Source organism: Apium graveolens, chromosome 6 (assembly GCF_009905375.1).
Source record: "Apium graveolens cultivar Ventura chromosome 6, ASM990537v1, whole genome shotgun sequence".
NCBI lineage: Eukaryota > Viridiplantae > Streptophyta > Magnoliopsida > Apiales > Apiaceae > Apium > Apium graveolens.
The window spans coordinates 252,565,028-252,585,748 of NC_133652.1; the positions used below are offsets into that span (position 1 = coordinate 252,565,028).

At 36.6% G+C, this 20,721-nt stretch overlaps 1 protein-coding gene across 1 annotated transcript; it reads left to right on the plus strand.

Moving 5' to 3' along the window:
• Positions 1-1,346: 1,346 nt before the first annotated feature.
• Positions 1,347-4,510, plus strand: LOC141667555 (pectin acetylesterase 7-like). The gene is made up of 13 exons (XM_074474101.1): positions 1,347-1,503; positions 1,642-1,790; positions 1,876-1,958; positions 2,032-2,164; positions 2,299-2,372; positions 2,497-2,583; positions 2,692-2,816; positions 2,895-2,955; positions 3,044-3,100; positions 3,219-3,296; positions 3,518-3,623; positions 3,697-3,842; positions 4,259-4,510. The coding sequence occupies exons 1-13, from the start codon at positions 1,487-1,489 to the stop codon at positions 4,358-4,360; spliced, it is 1,218 nt and encodes a 405-aa protein (XP_074330202.1). The 5' UTR covers positions 1,347-1,486; the 3' UTR covers positions 4,361-4,510.
• Positions 4,511-20,721: the final 16,211 nt, after the last annotated feature.

Genomic DNA, 20,721 nt, shown 5'->3' on the forward strand with positions numbered 1-20,721 from the left:
TTGAAGATGATGCAAATGAGGAAATAGAATCAGAGTTAAAGAGGAAGAAAACTGTTTGTGAGAGTGCAAATGTATTTCAACCTTTTCTATTGGTTGAGTAAAAGATGAAGATCCAAATCTTATGATGTTCAGATGTAAGAAGAGAACCCGAAGCTTGACAATGCTCAGGTGGAGGAAAATTTGAAGTCAGTCTGGTAAAAACTGATGTTTTAAACTTGAAGCACATTGATCTAATTATTGATGAAGAGTTAAACTCTAATGAAGAGGGCGACTCAAAGTCTGTTGAAGTTGAAGTTATAGTCAAACCCGATCTTTCAGAATTAACTGTTGCTGAGAAATATTATCAACTGTAAGAGTGCCAAATAAATGTGGGAATAGATTAAATTAGTCTATGAAGGAACAAAAGAGGTAAGATCAAACCAGAATCAAACTCTGGTCTCACAGTATGAGGGTTTTATAGTTAAACCCAAGTAAAGAATCATAAATGTCTTTGAAAGGTTAAACAAGCAAATCCATTATCTATAACTCCATGAAAGGGAGTCATGCCCCCAAATTAACAAGTAATAAATCTCCTCCACATATTTTAAAGAGTCTTGAAGAGAAAAGTGGGTGTACAAGCTCACATATCAGCTACAAATGAGATATACTTCAAGAACTTATGACTATATAATCTTATGCGGTAAACCAGGATCGTATCTAACTGCTAATCCCTCGGGGGTCATGTGCGAGGAACTCTCATGGTCTTATTATTATACCTCCTTGATGGAATAGACCAAACCCTGGTACGTCTAAGTAACTCGTTCTGTAATAACTATGTGCGATTTCACCCCTATAAAAGGGATGTACGATACTTGTTTACGGATATTCGAGTATATAACAAGAGAGAATAAAAAAAGTTCTCCGATATTCAACAAATTAGCAAAGAAGACCGGTTACAAAATTCAATAGTTTCCATTTTGTGTTCTTCTCCTTCCTTATGAAAACAGTTTCAAAGCAACCTGATTTATTTTGTGATATGAGCAATCTCTGAATTCGCATTGTTATGAATTTCTCACCGCTAAAATAATTCGTTATAAAATAATTCGTTATAGAGTTTAATTCTACCTACCAATAAGCTAAAATATTGCTCTTTATGTCCTCTTAAGTTGTTTATATTTGAAATATTTACATTTGAAATATATAATTTTTATTCAAAAACAAAATTTAAAAATAGGTAATGAAACTTTACCATATAGAAGTCTTAACACGCTTGTCAATTACTGTATTTCAAATTTCAAATGCAAATACGGAGGGAGAAGATAGAATAATGCACAAGCATGTCGATAAACAAACGTGTCATATTTGTCTTTGGATTGGATTGGAAACCATAATGAAATATAATGAAATGTAATAGAACATTGTGTATTATGTACAGTATCCCCTTGCATGTATAAATATGCAACTTAAGGTTGTATTTGTTACTCGATAAAGTAAGTATAAACGGAAGATGCTCCACAGCTCCAGGTATGCATCACCCTCTTGTCAACTTTTTTTTTTATAGGACAATTTATATATAGTCATACACGATTACAAGTTTAATTAGAGAAAATAAACTTTAGCACTTTCTTATGAACACACACAATTAACTGAATTGTGTTACAGAACAATGGTGGGAGCAAGAATGTATGGATGGTTGTATACACTTGTACCTATTTTGATTCTACTTACACCAGTAGGCTTAGCGGTTGATATTACTCACTTCAAAACTGTTGCACTTACTTTGATCCCAAGTGCTGTCAAAAATGGTGCAGGTATGCAATATTTAATCCTATCTTTCTCTTTGAATCAAAAATTCAATTCCAAATGATGCTCGTATTGCTGTTTGTCAATATGCAGTATGCTTGGATGGAAGCCCTCCTGCATACCACATTGACAGGGGAGTCGGTGATGGTGCAAATAACTGGCTCGTTTTTCTTGAGGTCAGTTTGGGTCCTACTTTAAATCTTAAAGTTAAACCGTATGGCAGTGTAAATAATTTTGTTATTTTTCTAGGGAGGAGGATGGTGTGATACAACTGAAGATTGCCTTAAGCGAACTACAGATAAAGAAGGCTTGGGTTCTTCTAAAATCATGCAAGCCAAGAATTTCACAGGAATTCTAGGCTCTACACAACAGCTCAATCCTGGTAGTGTGTGAACATTACATTGAATTTCCGTAGTATTCAGTCATTCATTTTACATGCTATACAATATAGTACTACACTCTTGTAAATTTTCAGGCAAGATAATTTGTTCACGTTATTCTTTATTATGTATCAAGATTTCTACAACTGGAATCGAGTTTTTGTCAGATATTGTGATGGCGCATCATTTACTGGTAACAGTTTTGATCGGGTGAGTCCTTATTCTTAATTCCTTATCAACTCTAGCAACTGACTAAGATTTAAGTTGTAAATTTTCGTAAAAGATTTGACATGAGTATATACACTTGTATTTTATTAAGTGAAATTTGTGTCAGGTTAACAATCTTTCTTACAAAGGAGGAAAGGTTTTTAGTGCCGTTGTAAAGGATCTGCTACGAAAAGGGATGAGACATGCAACAAATGTAAAGCATCTATATATTCTGATTTTATCATAATTCTGGATGTGAGGTTAAAAATCTATATATTAGTGATGAGTGATATCAGAATCTGTCGTATATATTTTGTGACAGGCTCTATTTATGGGATGCTCAGCCGGTGGATTAGCAGCAATACTTAATTGCGATAGATTTCGATCTTTCCTAACCGAACACACCAATGTGAAATGTGCTTCCGACGCCGGCTACTTCCTACATACGTAAGCCAGTTATAATTTGTATTGATGTTATTATGTGTGTATGTTCATAGTGCAGATGATGTCTGTTTTTAATTGCAGGAAGGATGTCTTAGGAGAATACACCTACGCAAATTATTACAAAAGAATTGTTAAATTACATGTAATCTCTCTAGCCCTTGCTCTGTCACACACATGGGGTTCAATCTGCATTTTCAAAATCAAGAGTAAAGTATGCTTCTTTGTTGTAGGGGTCAAATAAGAATTTACCCAAAGCTTGCACTTCAACAGTGAGGCCTAGAGGTTTGGTAAGAATACTGATTAGACTTGTTTACTGGATCTAACTAACATATGATGATCCAAATCGAGTTCAATGAAAGTTTCTTGAAGTTTTGACATTTATGATGCGTTTCTTGTATTTCCCAGTGTCTCTTTCCACAAAACATTGTGCCACATATTGAAACGCCTCTTTTTCTTATAAACGCTGCGTATGATGGAAATCAGGTTAGCTTTTTGCTTGTTTTTGTCTCCTGTAGTCTTATTTTCAATGCTGGTAACTTGTATTCGACATTGTACACGTTAACAAATTTTGTAAATATTTTTTAAACGGGAATAGAGCCAAGATCTGTGTGCTGTAATTAGTCCATACTCTGTTCTACAAGCGGATAGACCGGGTATGCTTGATCTGTAATTACTCTAATTTACTCAAAATAATGTTTCCTCAGATCGGTAGAATTTGGGCGCCAAGCGTGGATCATCTGCCTGAATCTTGGGTGAGATGCAAATTTGACATAACAAAATGCACGCCGGATCAAATTGATATCTTGAAAGGTGAATATACATCAGGAGACATGCACACACACATCAAGTTTTATATTGTTTCCTCTAATATATGTGTTTGCAGGTTTCAGATTAAAATTCTTAAATGCATTGCCAAAATCGAGTAATGCTTCGTTCAGGGGAATGTTTATCAGTTCATGCCTAAACCACTGCCAAACTCAAGATCAACGGAACTGGGATACGGATCCTGGTTTCAAGGTCGACGACAAGGTATATAGACATTCTATCTACTGACTAAATATTTTAACATTAAATTAGTTGGAAAAAATAGAGGCGGTGAAGCAGAAGTAAAGGACGAGGACATAAAATAAAAGGATGAGTTGAAAGTGAGGGACATAGTAGAGTGCAAATAAAGCATTCTAAAACTTGTGAATGATAGACGATCATAGCAAACGACTAACACCAAAACCTATATTTATCTTCAATCTCATCGTAAAAAGTTTGATTCCGATCAACTAATGTTGATTCTGTCATAACCAAAGCAGCATTTCTTTGCAGACGAACGAAGGAAACTTGGATATTTTGAACATAAATTTCTATTACTGCCAAAAAACTCTTCTTAAGCAATAAATGTTATTTTCTTCAGTTTTTTAATTCTTTTAGATTTTTTTTGATTTACTCTACAGACAATGGCACAAGCTCTAGGGAATTGGTTTTACGGCAGAAGATCAGTGCAGATAATTGATGACGATAGTGTGCCAAAAGTATGCGCAACAAAACTATTATAAATTGTTTGAATATTGCCTCAGCAACAGCTGATCTTATGGCATAATATATCATTTCCCTAGAATAAATTTCAGCACTGATTTGTAGCCGATACAAAGGTCTAACTGATTCTGTAAGAATAATATATCAATCTTCAGCTCATTTTCTTCTAATCATCTATTTACCTTAAACGCTATTGTTCTTATGGGTGAGCAAAAAAAAGTCAAACGGACCGAACCGGACCAAACCGACCAAACCGCCTTTTACGGCTTTTTCGGCGGTTCGACTTGGTCTAGATTTGGTATGAATAAAAACCGGTATTTTACGGTTCGACCGGGTTTTCATCTCCAAACCGGACCGTTAAGGTCGAACCGGACCGTTTTAATATATATTAATATATTTATTATAATTATATACCACTTTTATGTGTATATATATATATTAATTACTTAAATTTATTTTATACTTTATATATATATATTTTATAATTAATATTTTCAAATTTGTATTTTACATGTAAGATTGGTATTCTAAATTTTAAAAAAATAATAAATTTTATATTTATATATTTAGTTAGGTTTGAAACCGTTACCGACCGGACCGAACCGTTAACTTGCGGTTTGGTCCGGTCTGATATTCTATGAAACCGTTATATATGGTCCGGTCCGGTCCGGTTTGATCATAAAAAATCGACCAAACCGACCTTTGAACAGCCCTAATTGTCCTTATAACTGACTCTTCTTCAAGCCGCACACTGATAACATCAATGTGATCGATCAACCAGCAGAAACTGAAAATTTATAAAAGCATACCTATTGCATAAAAAATTTCATTATGTTAACCACAATCAAAAGTGTAACTGATTCTTTTTCTTCGACTGGTCAATAGTTCAAATTTCATCAACGGTTGAAGATATTAAAACTAATCACCGAAGCCTAAATTTTGAGAATAATGGAAAACAGGAAAAGTGAAGTGAAATTACACCTAGGGGGGGTGAATATGTGATTATGGCTAACTAGGATTACTTTTAAATTTTACCCGAAAATAGCTTACTGAGATTTTACCAACAGAACTATAATCTGACAATGATAGTACGCTGATATGACTAAATGCAATGCAGAAAATAATGTGCAGGAAAGTAAATAGAACACACAAGAATTTTAGCCAGGTTCGACCCCTAAGCCCCTATGGTCTACGTCCTGGTCCCTTACCAACTTGGTAAGAGAATATATTATTGATCAATGAAGGTTACAACTACAAGATTGTTATTTCCAGTGGACTAACAATGAGATTTACAGAAGGGGGGGTTGAATGTAAATCTCAAAACTTTTTCAAGTTTTGAGCAGTTTGTAAGGCTAAGTGTTTGAGTGATCAAATGTGTGTGAATTGCTTGGAGCTGATGCAGACAGATATATATTCAAACACAAATGTAATGAACACAAAGAACTTAAAAACTTTTCTGGTGGATTTGTTGTTCCACCAGAGATGTGTTATTTCAGAAAATCTGTGATTCAAAATTAAATCACAGCTGCTTCCTAGTACAAACTAGATGATTTTCTCTCTTGATATTTCTAAACAGCTCAGGGAAAATTCACATCTAATTACTAGCTACTACTTGGTTTATATATCACCAAGTTTACAAGTGAAGACAAAGATAAAGTACAATAAGAAAATAGTTCTCCACTTGTTTCTATTCCATTTTTATCCAGTGTAATATGGAATTATCTGTTGACTTTCCATTTTGAACCAGACTAAAAACGGCTGCTTTTTCTGCTGTTCCTGAAATAGGCTACCACATCTCTGTCAATCCATGTGCCTCTGTCAGCTTTGTTAACTGTCACTATCAACTGCTATGAGACTGAGCATCCGTTGAAGCTTTCATCCGTTGATGGCTTTATCCGTTGATGCTCTAGCAGTTGAAACTTTATCCGTTGAAGCACTTATCCGTTGATGGATATTTATCCGTTGAAGCATTAGAGACATCCGTTGAAGCTTTGTTTCTTATCCGTTGAAGGTCTTCAATATCCGTTGACACTTCTTCACTTATACAAAATTACAAGGCATGAAATATTTACAATTAGCCCTCCTATTTGTACATCCATTAGTAGTCAACATGACTGATTATTTCCTAACAACATCTAAGAATTACAGCTTGAAACCAGAGAGTGAAATGTGCTACAATACCAAACTTATTGCTAAGTAAGGCTACTCCTTCAACGGTAGCCAAGATGGTCTTATCCGTTGAGGCTACAAATACTAGATTTCTACTTAAGTGTTTTGCTTAACTTATCATCAAACTAATACATATATTCCTAACAATCTTCCCCTATTTATGTCTACTAGAACTGTAGGCATAAATTTGGGTTTAGCTTGATGATAACAAAACACTTAACAAATATATAAACTGTAACAAAGCAGAAATTCAAAAGTGCTCCAAAAGTGTATATGCTGAGATAAAATTGAAGAAATACATTGTTTCCAAGGGTGCTCCTTTAGCCTGAGCAAATTACTTTCTTTTCCTTTGATCCCTGGTTTTCTTTCCTAGCCTCCTGTCATTTTCCTCTATTTGAAGTTGAAGTTGTCTGTAGAATTCAGCTTCATCTTCTTCATTGATATCTAACTTAGACTGCATATCCTTGAGAGTTTCATTACTGGCAATCTTTAGCTGATCTTCAATTCTGAAAAATCTTCTGACTCCTTTGTTGTCTCTGAACTCCATCAACCAATGAGGTGATTTGTGAATTGTAATACCTCTCTCTTGAATGAGTAAAGTTCTAGGCAAGGCATTGGGCTCCCTCCAAGTTTTCCTTATGTTGGCAATCTTGTTGAGAATCTCAGTCCTGGCAGTCCTGGTAAAGCCAGAATCCTTATGTATGGCTGAGTAGACTCTAATCAAGGTAGAGTAGCCTTCATTCAGAATTCTGTGCAGAGACCATGTTCTTTCCCCAGCTCCTTTGTATTTGAACACTAGTCTTTCTGGTAGCTGTCTGTAGGCAGCTATTCCCCTTACATCCTCCAGCTCATCCAGATAGAGTTCAATGTCTGAAAATTCTTTTATGTCACAGATGTGAACATAATCATCTTTAGAGGTTTGAGGTTTAGGCTTAGGCTTCTGTGTGAATTTGATTGAGGCTTTAGAGGGTGTTGATTTGATTCTTCTTTTCTGCTTCTTTGATGGTGTAAAAGAGGTTAGGAAGGTGGGCAATTTGATGGTGTCCCAATCAATTGGTTCCTCCTTAGGAATGATTGGTTCACCATGAATGTTTATGAAGGGGTCAGGCACAATGGGTTCATGAATAGAGGGTAGTGGTTTGGATATTGATTGGTTTTCTTCAGTCTCATCTATCATCTTTCTCTTTGCATTGACCTTCTTTCTATTCCCTTTCTGCCATTCTTCCTTACTTCTTTCCTCCATCTCAGTACCAACCATGTCCCCCATAGCTCTATCTTCACCTTTGTCTTCAATTTCTTTCTGTTCTTCAGCCTAACTTAACTTTAGTTATTTTTCAAGCTTTGCTTGTGCTCTTTTGTTAGGCCTTAGCTGTTTGGCTTCTTCCTTCAACCTCTTGGTTTCTTCCCTCTTGGCTATTGAGAATTTGGGATGTCCTTGCATCACATAGATGCTCTTTCCCTCTCTAAAGATAACAGCCATGTTCCTCCTTACAGCCTCATCCATGTTCTCTTTGAGCTTTATGATACTTCTACCCAAAAGCTTGTCTTCATCAGGCTTTGGAAGAGGAAAATCCACTCCTTTCATTTGAGCAAGGCTTAGAGGGTTCTTTGTAGAGTCCTTGTTGAAGCTGTTGTTGAGCTTGAGAACCATAGGTTGAAGATCTTTGGAAGAAGTTTCTCTATCCTTATGCCTCCCTACTGGCTTGAGTTCCATAATAATTGATTCCACTTTTGTGCTATGCTTCACAGATTGTGATTGAGAAGTTGTAGAACCAAATATTAGTTGCATCTTTTCATCAATCTTCTTCCTTTGCTCTTTGACTTGCAATTCAGCTGCTGCTATCTGGATTAGATCAATTCCATCTAGCTTTCCTTTGACTTGAATTGGTGGAGAAGTTGTGATGACAGGAACTAGCACTTGAGAAATCTGAACTGTTGTAGATGGCTCTCCTTCCCCTTCCCCTTTATTCTCCCCCTTTTTGTTATCATCAAGGGTAGGGGTCAAGCCTTGTGCTTTTGCCAGCTGCATGAGTAGATTTGTTTGAGTTTGTTGATTTCGAAGAATGGTGACCATAGAGTCTTCAATGATTTGAACCCTATCTTCCAATCTGGCCAGCCTCTTGTCAGCATCAGATGCTTTCCTCAGTCTCCCCAACAAATCTTGCATAGTACCATAGGGTATAACTGAATCCAATTTCTCAGCATTGTAGGATTTCAGATCAGCAATGTCCTGCTTGAGCTCATCCACACTTAGATTTTGCTGGTAATGCTGCAACTGCAAGAGATGCAGAGATTCCAGATGAGCTTGAAGAATTGCCTTGGTACTAGCATCTTGAGTCTCCTGAAAGGCATCCTGAATTGTCATGACTTGTCTGACCAAAGTGACACCAAATTCTCCTGGTGTTGGTGATTTGGCCAGTGCCCATTCAGGAAGAGCAGGAGCAGAACTTGGGCCTTCTACTCCCCCTAAGTTCATGCTCTCATTCAAAGAATTAGAGTCATCATCATTAGAATTTACTCCAAATTCTTCAGATGGCTCACCAGCTTGAGAAGGCAGCCTGTTGACAGCAGCTTTGTCTCTGAGAAGAGATTCTGAAGTGTGTACAATGTGTAGTGTCTGTTCTGCCTCCACATTGCCCTGAGCAGCCAAAAATTGAAAGGCTGAAACAGGGTGAGTAAAAGTGTCAGCATCCAAGGAAATGTTATCAATGACAGCTTTGTAATGTTGCTGAAATTGTCTTTCCTTATCTGCATCATCCACTTTCATTAACTCACTAGCAATGGCTGGATCCACCCTTATAGCTTCTGTACCTGCCTTTCTCTCAATTTCTCTCTGTTCTTGCATCAGGGGCTCCCCCTGGCTCATACACACCCTCACACCCTCACCTTCACCTTCTAAGGTGGCACTCCTCTCACTTACTTTTTCCATGCTGGAAGAAATAGCATGCATTTGGTGACTCTCAACCTCTCCTTTTTCCTGGGAGCAACCCAGCCTCTCACTCAAAAAATCACTCCCTTCCCTCAAACCTAAAAGTGATTGTACAGTTGCCATGTCCTCTACAGTTGGAATTGTTTCTGTTAAGTGTGTAGAGACCATCAACGGATAGGGAATATCCGTTGAAGTGGAAACTGATGGTATCAACGGATAACTGCTGTTAAGCTTATCCGTTGAAGAACAACCACTTGTCAACGGATGAGAGATATCCGTTGAAGAAGGAAAAGATGTAGATATAGAAAGTGACATAATTGTTGAATCTATGTGGATTGATTTTAAGTGTGGTGACACAGATTCTGCAACTACATCTGAAAGAATTGGCTGATGATCCAACAAATCATCTAAAAGATGATGATCACCAGGTTTTGAGTGGGGCTCCTCCCTGAGTTTTAATGAGGGAGAATCAGGAATTGATGTGAATATCATATCCACATCCAGAGAGGGTGTTGGAGAGCTTGATGAATGGTGTGTTTCTATATTAAGAGAATGGGGCTGTGATTCCACATTTGCTGGAATCACATCAAGCTGAATTTGAGAAGGCACAGATACAGGTGGATGTATCTGTGCTGTGTGTGTCCCTTGTGTGGAAACTAGGGTCTTGGCCTTCTTCTTCCTTGAAAAGGCTTTAAATGGTGAATGTGTGGCTTCAGTGTCCCTCCCTCTTTTGTTCTGTGTCCCTGGTTGGGGACTATTTTCAATAGTTACAACCTTTTGGGAGGATGCAACTAGGGATGTGCTGGACTCCTTTTGAACCACCACAGTCTTTTGAGAGACTGTGACTTGGCTGGTTTGGGTACCACTCACCTCTCCCACCTTATCCTGGGGGGCTTTTTGATGTTCACCCCTCCCCTCACCACTCACACCCTGTTCACTCCCTTCAGGGTTTATGGTAGTTGTTACAACTGTTGTCTTTTGAGAAACAACAAAGGTAGGTTTCTTTGACTTGACTTTGGAAACTTTAGATTTGGTGGCTTTGGTAGGAGCCTGTTTGGACAAAGACACAGGTTCCATAGCCACACTAGAAGGCAAAGAAATATTGGGGATGGAAATAGTAGGAATTATAAAAACATTTACCTCACTTACCTGTGGTGCATTCATGATTGGCAAGTATACCAATGGCACCTGGCTGTTGAGGTTCATTCTCAAAAGGTCTGCAAGGACCCTTTTTCCTTGTGCCCAGCATTTGAGTTTATTATTCTCATTGGATATAACCAAACCTTCAGCAACATGGTTAGCCAATAACATAAAGAATCTAGCAAAGTAGATGTTATGTGGTCTATTAGCTTTGTTGCCTAATCTGGAACCTAATTCTAGCATAACACAGTTGCTAAAATTAAAGTACCTATCAGAAACTAGCATATAGAGCATATTAACAAGAGATGAAGTGATAGCATCAAAATTGCTAATCTTCCCAGAGAAAACCTTAATAAAGGCATCTCCAAGAAAACTCCATTCTTTCCTAAGGCCTTTCCTTCTAATACTACCTAAACTAGCAGAATCAAAAGCATAGCCTATGGAATCTAGCATTGCAGAGACATCTTTAGCAGTATGTGGTGTCATGGCATTATTCTCAGGCAACTTAAATCAAGATTGTATATCATCACAATTAAAGCAATAGTCCTTACCTTTGAGAGAGAAGGCAATAGTCATATCTGTGGAGTTGAACTCTGCAGTTGTCCAAATTTCCTCAATCACTTCACAGTAGATGGTTGGGGCTTCTAGCATTGCATAGCTCAGTTTGCAGTTCTTGATGAAGTCCATCATCTTGTGATAATCAGAATGGGCTTCATTCTTTTCAACCAAGACTATGAAATTATTCTTTTCATAAACAAATCCTGTTTGAGACATAATTTTGACTACTGGTGCCATTGTCGTGAGTAGAGGTTGCAGAGAAAAACTTGAAAATTGAGAGAGAAAGAGAATGATAATTACAAGAAAGCGTAAAGTGAAAATAAGAATTCAATTGGGCTTTTATACTTTCTTGAATTAAAACATAAATAAAATAATTAAATGATACTTTTAAGTAAGTGACAGCCATTCAGGAATAAATAAAACTGTAAAAATTCTGAAAACTACCGTAAATACAAATACATACAACACTGTATATCTGTATCAACGGTTGAGTAAAAGAATCAACGGCTGTGACTCACTGACGTGACACATCAACGGATAAGGTAAATAGTTATCCGTTGATGAACAACACCATTTCATCCGTTGAAGGATAAAATTACCAGAAATGTATTTGTCTTTCAACGGATGATGAATATCCGTTGATAGAACAATTTTGGCTTTCAACGGATAGGGAATATCCGTTGACAGGATAAGTCTTGATTAAAGCCAACTTTGTTCTTGCAGCAAATTCATTTCAGGCTACAAGACAGATTTACATAGATGACATAGATTATGAATAGTTAAGCATACCTAACTCACTTACTAATCTTGTGAATGTTGATTCATCAAGTGGCTTGGTAAATATGTCTGCAATCTGCTTTTCACTTGGAACAAAATGAAGTTCCACTGTACCTTTCATCACATGTTCCCTAATGAAGTGGTACTTGATATCAATGTGCTTGGTTCTTGAGTGCTGCACTGGATTTTCAGTAATGGCAATGGCACTCGTGTTGTCACAAAATATTGGAATTTTGTCAACAGTCATACCATAGTCAAATAATTGGTTCCTCATCCATAGTATTTGTGCACAGCAACTACCAGCAGCAATGTACTCATCTTCAGCTGTTGATGTGGAAACAGAATTCTGCTTCTTGCTGAACCATGATACAAGCTTGTTCCCTAGAAATTGACAGGTGCCTGTTGTGCTTTTCCTGTCTATTTTGCAACCTGCATAATCTGCATATGAGTAGCCAATTAGATCAAAACCAGACTCTCTAGGGTACCAAATTCCTAGATTTGGAGTCCCCATGAGATATCTGAAAATTCTTTTAATAGCCACTAAGTGAGATTCTTTAGGGTCAGCTTGAAATCTAGCACAGAGACATGTAGAAAACATAATATCAGGTCTACTGGCAGTTAAATATAAAAGTGAGCCAACCATGCCTCTATAACTTGTAATATCCACAGACTTTTCAGCCTTGTTTAATTCAAGCTTGGTGGCAGTGGCCATGGGAGTTTTTGCAGGTGAACAATCCATTAAGTCAAACTTCTTTAAAAGATCATAAATATATTTAGTTTGACTAATGAAAATTCCACCACTAACTTGTTTAACTTGTAAACCAAGAAAGTAAGTTAGCTCTCCCATCATGCTCATTTCATATTTACTTTGCATTAATTTAGCAAACTTTTTACAAAGTTTATCATCTGTAGATCCAAATATAATATCATCTACATAAATTTGTACAAGTATCTTAGAGCCATTAATATTTCTAAAGAAGAGAGTTTTGTCAACAGTACCTCTTGTGAAGTGATTATCTAGAAGGAACTTTGATAAAGTCTCATACCAGGCTCTAGGTGCTTGCTTTAGTCCATAGAGTGCTTTCAACAAATAATACACATGGTCTGGAAAATTTGGATCTTCAAAACCTGGAGGTTGGCTTACATAAACTTCTTCCTCCAATTCCCCATTTAGAAATGCACTCTTGACATCCATCTGATAGACTTTGAAATTGGCATTAGCTGCATAGGCTAGAAAGATTCTGATGGCTTCAAGTCTGGCAACTGGAGCAAATGTTTCATCAAAATCTATTCCCTCTTGTTGAGAGTAGCCTTTAGCAACCAATCTGGCTTTATTCCTTATGATAATGCCATTTTCATCCATCTTGTTTCTGAATACCCATTTTGTGTCAATAGAACTCTTGTTCTTTGGCTTGGGTACCAGCTTCCATACTTTGTTCCTCTCAAATTGGTTTAGCTCCTCTTGCATTGCTAAAATCCAATCTGGATCCAAAAGAGCTTCTTCCACTCGCTTAGGTTCCTCCTGTGATAGAAAGCTACTATACTGACATTCATCTTGAGTAGCCCTTCTAGTTTGTACTTTTGATGTAGCATCACCAATGATCAGTTCAAAAGGATAATTCTTGGTCCATTTCCTTTGAGGTGGTAGATTAGCCCTTGATGAGGTTGCCTCAGTATTGTCATGATGTGAGATAGAATGTTGATTTGTTGAAACTCCCCCTGAGTTGCTGATCCTTTGAAAGGAATTGGGAGTTCTATCAACTGATGAGGTGAATTGATTATCCATTGACAGACTGTGATCAACGGATGCTTCGTTATGAACTTCAACGGATGATGCACTTTGTCTTTCAACGGATGCTGCATTGCTTCTTTCAACGGAAGCTGAATTATGACTTTCAACGAATGCAGCATTCTGTGCATTATCCAAAGGCAGACTCTGGTTTCTTCTTGAGATGCCTTCTTCATCATTCTCATCTTCACTATCATCACAATATATCTCAATATTGTCAAATATGAGTCCTTCATGATGTCCCTCATCTGTTAGTCCATCAATCTTTTTATCATCAAACACAACATGTACAGATTCCATGACAATGTTGGTTCTTAGATTGTAGACCCTATATGATATTCCAGTAGAATAACCAACAATTATTCCTTCATCAGCCTTTGCATCAAACTTTCCTTTGTGATCAGATTGATTCCTTAAGATGTAGCATTTGCAACCAAAGACATGTAGAAAGTTTAAAGTTGGTTTTCTTCTCTTGAATAATTGATAGGGAGTCATGCATTTTGCTTGATTAATTAGAGAAATGTTCTGAGTGTAACATGCACAGTTAACAGCCTCAGCCCAAAAATAAGTTGGGAGTTTTGACTCCTCAAGCATTGTCCTTGCAGCTTCAATTAGTGATCTGTTCTTCCTTTCCACCACACCATTTTGTTGTGGAGTTCTTGGAGCTGAGAACTCATGCATGATCCCATTTTCTTCACCGAACATCTTCATGGTTGAATTCTTGAACTCAGTTCCATTGTCACTCATAATATTCCTTACTTTGAAATCAGGATGATTGTTGACTTGCTTGATATGATTGATGATGATTTCACTAGCTTCATCCTTTGATCCAAGAAAATAAACCCATGAAAACTTTGAGAAATCATCTACAATCACTGGGCAGTATCTTTTCCTTGAAATTGACAATACATTGACTGGTCCAAAAAGATCCATGTGTAGAAGTTGCAGTGGTTCATCAATTGCAGATTCAAGCTTCTTACTGAATGATACTTTCTTTTGCTTTCCTCTCAGACAAGCATCACACAGTCCATCCCTTGTGAATTCCACTAGAGGCATTCCTCTAACTAAGTCCTTTTTGACTAGATCATTCATTGTCTTGAAATTCAAATGGGACAGCTTCTTGTGCCATAGCCAACTTTCAACTGGACTTGCTTTGCTGAGAAGACAAGTAATGGATTCTGCATCTGTAGAGTTGAAATCAGCTAAGTACACATTCCCTTTTCTAACTCCAGTTAGAACCACTTTATTGTCCTTTTTACTTGTGACAATACAGGCTTCAGAATTGAAGGAAACAGTATTCCCTCTGTCACATAGTTGACTGATGCTCAATAAATTGTGTTTGAGACCATCAACCAATGTAACTTCATCAATGATGACATTTTCTCTTGAAATCAAGCCATATCCCATAGTGAATCCTTTGCTGTCATCTCCAAAGGTTATGCTAGGGCCAGCTCTCTCCTTAAACTCTGTGAGCAGGGTGAAATCTCTTGTCATGTGTCTTGAATAACCACTATCCAAGTACCATAGATTCCTTCTTTGTCCCTGCACACAACAAAATCAATCAAGTTGATTTTGGTACCCAAGTTTCCTTGGGTCCACCCTTGTTAGTCTTTTTCCTAGACTTCATTCCTCCTGCATCTTTTGACTTAGGTAACTTTGGGTCAACCTTGGTCTCAGATGTGGTTGGTTGAAGTGTAGGGTTAGTCACAGAATCATTTAACACATTTGATTGAATTTGATAAGGCATATGTTGTGCAAGCATGTTATTCCACATAGGCATACTGTATGGCATTTGAGGCATACTAAATGCAGTAAAATAAGGATTGTTAATGTATGGCATGTTTGCAAAATATGCATGGGGATTCTGGTGAGACATAACAGGCATAGCATGCAGAGATGACATAGACATGTTAGGTATGGAGGGATTTGAAGGCATGGGAGTATTTTTAACAGATTTGCAATTACCAGATAGGTGATTAACACTTTTATAATGCACACAACTTTTTCTAGGAGCATACCTATCAGGTGTGTAATTGTTGTGTTTATTAATCCCTACCTTCCCATTTCTTTTAGATTTTCTTTTAGTTTCCTTCTTATCCTCAACCAACTTAAGTCGATCTTTTAGCTGATCTAAAGTCATATGTCCTATATTCACCTTACTAACATCTCTGGATGTGCTAGCTCCTTCTTTGACAAAGTTCTTGAGAGTTGAATCATTCTTTTTATTTAGATTTTTATTTTTAAAAGAACTTGCCTGTTTTAATTGATGAGCCTTCAACGGATGCTCCTTTTCTTCCTTCAACGGATAACTTTCATCATCCGTTGATTCCACATCCGTTGACAATCCATCAATTAATTCTAACTTCTTTTTGTTTTTCTTCCAGGCATCCTCACAGAATGATTCAATTCCCTGGATCTTTGCAATCTGAACACTGACATCCCTAGATGTTTTCCAGGCCTTGATTACCTCTTGCTCACTTTCTAACTGTTTAGAAAGAATTTCCACTTTCTTAACAGCTTCTGCTAGTTCACTCTCAAAAGTCAGGCATTTAAGTTTTATCTTTTCAAGCTCAATTACCTGATCCTCTAACACAGCATTCCTATCACTTAAAAACACATTATTCTCCTTGATCCTAGTGTTTTCTTTTGCTAGAGATTTAAGGGAAACACGCAAATGATATAATTCATTGGTCATATCATTTATGGCTTCATTGCATTCATGTTTAGAGAGCTGAGAGAGATCAGTAGTAATTACCTGGTTGCTTGATGAACTAGTTTCATTTTCATCAGAATTAGCCATCAGGGCTAGGTTGACATATTCCACATCATCATCTTCATTTGCCCCATCTGCTACCCAATCATCTTGAGTAAGAAATGCTCTTTCCTTTTGTTTGAGCAAATCAAAATACTTCTTTTTGTAATCAACTTGCTCAAATTTCTTTTTCTCAGAATTTGGCTTCCTACACTCACTTGCAAAGTGTCCACTAATGCGACAGTTGTAACATTTGAACTTTGATTTGTCCACCATGTTTTTGTTTGGCTTAGTGAACTTTGTATTTTTCCTGAACTTCATCTTTGCAAACCTCCTGGACAGAAAGGCCAAATGTTCTTCAATATCATCAGATTCATCCTGACTGGAATTGTCTTCATCCTCAACAACTTGCTCTTTACCCTTGCTTGATTCTGATTTGCTTGTGCCAACTTTGAGACTTGGCATTGTCTTCTCCTTATTCCCGACTTCCATCTTCTCACAGTCAGCTACAAGAGCAACTGTTCCTCCTTTTCTCTTTCCTTTTTCCAACAGCTCATCCTGCTCCATTTCAAGTTCATAAGTCTTCAAAATTCCATATAATCTTTCAAGTGTGAAGTTCTTATAATCTTGAGAGTTTCTCAAAGAGACAGTCATGGGCTTCCATTCCTTTGGCAGAGACCTAAGAAATTTTAAGTTGGAATCCTTGACTTGGTACACTCTACCATACAGCTTCAATCCATTCAACAGTTTCTGAAACCTGTTGAAGGTATCATTTAATGATTCACCTTCTTCAAAGTGAAAATATTCACACTGTTGAATAAGAAGCTGCATTTTGTTCTCTCTGACCTGCTCAGTACCTTCACAGATGATTTGTACAGTGTCCCAAACTTCCTTTGCAGTTTGGCAATTGATGACATTGTCAAACATATCTTGATCTAAGCCATTAAACAAAATGTTCATGGCTCTCTTATCCTTGCGGATTTCTTCCATGTCTTCAATAGCCCATTCTGCTCTTGGCTTGGGAATAGACTGTCCAACATCAACTGTTGCAGTAGCAGCTGTGGCTACCTTGTGAGGGATGTGAGGACCATTTTCAATACAATTGATGTAGCTTTCATCTTGAGAAAGAAGATGTAAATGCATCTTCACTTTCCAGTGATGATAATTATCCTTTTCCAGGACTGGAATCTTTACACCAATATCCTTCCTATTCATGATGGTAACAGGAGAGTTCTTCTGTGCACTCATGATGTTAGCAGAATAGATCTTTAAACTCTTTATATGTTAAGAGCTTGCTCTGATACCAATTTTTATTCCCAGTGGACTAACAATGAGATTTACAGAAGGGGGGTTGAATGTAAATCTCAAAACTTTTTCAAGTTTTGAGCAGTTTGTAAGGCTAAGTGTTTGAGTGATCAAATGTGTGTGAATTGCTTGGAGCTGATGCAGACAGATATATATTCAAACACAAATATAATGAACACAAAGAACTTAAAAACTTTTCTGGTGGATTTGTTGTTCCACCAGAGATGTGTTATTTCAGAAAATCTGTGATTCAAAATTAAATCACAGCTGCTTCCTAGTACAAACTAGATGATTTTCTCTCTTGATATTTCTAAACAGCTCAGGGAAAATTCACATCTAATTACTAGCTACTACTTGGTTTATATATCACCAAGTTTATAAGTGAAGACAAAGATAAAGTACAATAAGAAAATAGTTCTTCACTTGTTTCTATTCCATTTTTATCCAGTGTAATATGGAATTATCTGTTGACTTTCCATTTTGAACCAGACTAAAAACGGCTGCTTTTTCTGCTGTTCCTGAAATAGGCTACCACATCTCTGTCAATCCATGTACCTCTGTCAGCTTTGTTAACTGTCACTATCAACTGCTATGAGACTGAGCATCCGTTGAAGCTTTCATCCGTTGATGGCTTTATCCGTTGATGCTCTAGCAGTTGAAGCTTTATCCGTTGAAGCACTTATTCGTTGATGGATATTTATCCGTTGAAGCATTAGAGACATCCGTTAAAGCTTTGTTTCTTATCCGTTGAAGGTCTTCAATATCCGTTGACACTTCTTCACTTATACAAAATTACAAGGCATGAAATATTTACAATTAGCCCTCCTATTTGTACATCCATTAGTAGTTAACATGACTGATTATTTCCTAACAACATCTAAGAATTACAGCTTGAAACCAGAGAGTGAAATGTGCTACAATACCAAACTTATTGCTAAGTAAGGCTACTCCTTCAACGGATAGCCAAGATGGTCTTATCCGTTGAGGCTACAAATACTAGATTTCTACTTAAGTGTTTTGCTTAACTTATCATCAAACTAATACACATATGCCTAACAAAGATACAACAATATATCTCCCTTTATCCCAGCTGCTGATAATGGCTTGCTGAAACCCTGTTTAAGAACCTGCTCTCTAAGTACTATACTACCCCGTAGTACAAACTCCTCTAGCAAGTACCACTAAACCCTTATTTCCCTAGCCAACTTATCCAGCAACTAATCAATACAATTTGAACAATACAAATCAATGATAAAGTTTACAACTCAAACTATAGACTCTCTCTAAGATAAAATACGTGTATATAATTAGAGCTCGAGAGTATTTTAGAAACAATAAAGATCAGGAGTTGTATGTGTTCTTGCTTGCAAAGTCGTCAGTCATAAAACTGCAAGAAAACCACTTATATAACCACACATTAACGTTTAAAAACAGCCTCAACAAATTACAACGGCTAGAATCGAATTCTACCGTGTAAGATCGTTGGGATGGTTTCTAACGTTCATGTGTATGTTAGATAGAAGAGAAAGAAAGATGTTCAACGTACAGAAAATATCTCTTCTATTTTGTAGAGGATAAAACATTTTAATTAGAAGATAGGAGAAAGAGTTTGAAAGAGAAACAAACTCCTATTCTTTAGGAAATCAATTTGAATGATTAAAAACGTTTTATAAATGAGCTCTCTATATATCATGCACGTTTATTATATTAGAGAAGTCCTTACAACTGATATATATGAAGATCCTATAAAATCTCCATGAAATTCGACTTCCTTGTTGAATCTGGACTGTGCATCTTGGCTTGCTGTTATTCTGACAATCGTGATCATATCTTGCTGAAATAGATTACTGTCTTATGATAGCTTGCTGTCATGATACTTAAACAGCAATGGCATTAAGCTGTTATATCCTGCAGACATTCTCAAATAACAACATGATGGCTTGCTGTGTTGTGATCATCAAAACTAAGGAGTTACATGAAAAATCATATTCTATCACTGTACGCTTTAGAAAAGTATACGTCTAATCATGTTATAATAGAAACTTGGGTAGTTTACGCAACCAGATCCAGGCATAGCGGACGCTCAATGATTTTTAGTTTTCAACTCAGTTACCAACCTGAAATCTGCAGTGTGTATCTGAAGAATTCAGGGGAGAAAAAGACTCTAGAACAAGACTGATGTGTGGAGCAAAACATGACCTAGGTCTACATCTATTTAATTTCCTCCTCTAGTTTTAAGCACAAGATACCATTTCTCTCCCGTCTCCAAGTTATTTAATTTTTTAATGGTATCAAGTATCAACGTGCAACTTTGTTGAATCGAAAAACCTCCAGCCCTGTTGAAAGTTGACTTGTTGGCAAAAGTTTAGTTTTTTGAACCTAATTAAAGGTTTCACCAAATAAAAGCTCTACTTCCGGTGGTTTAATTAGGGCCGAGCATTCGGTTGGTTCGGTTTCGAACCGAATTAACCGAAAACCAAAATGATAATTTTTTCCTAACCGAACCGAACCAAACTTATGCACAAACTGAACCGAATTATTTCGATGAATTCGGTTCGGTTTTTGAAAACCGAAATATTTAAAATTTTGTCAAAATAATTTAAAATGAAAACAAAAAATAATAAGAAATATTAAAAGAATACACATTATATTATATCATATATGTAAAAAATTTAAGATACATACATTCACCAATTGAAAATACATACAGTCTATTTTTTGTTTATATTTACTATATTATATTATATATATAAAAATAAAATATAATTCAAAAATATATATATTTAGATTTCGGTTATTTCGGTTAAACCGAATTAATTTTTAGATTAACCGAATCGAAGGAATATTATTTCGGTTAAAATCGAAAAACCGAATTAACCAAAATTTTTGAAAAAATTCAAACCAAACCGAACCGAAATTATACGGTTCGGTTCAGTTTTCGATTTCGGTTCGGTTTTGCTGA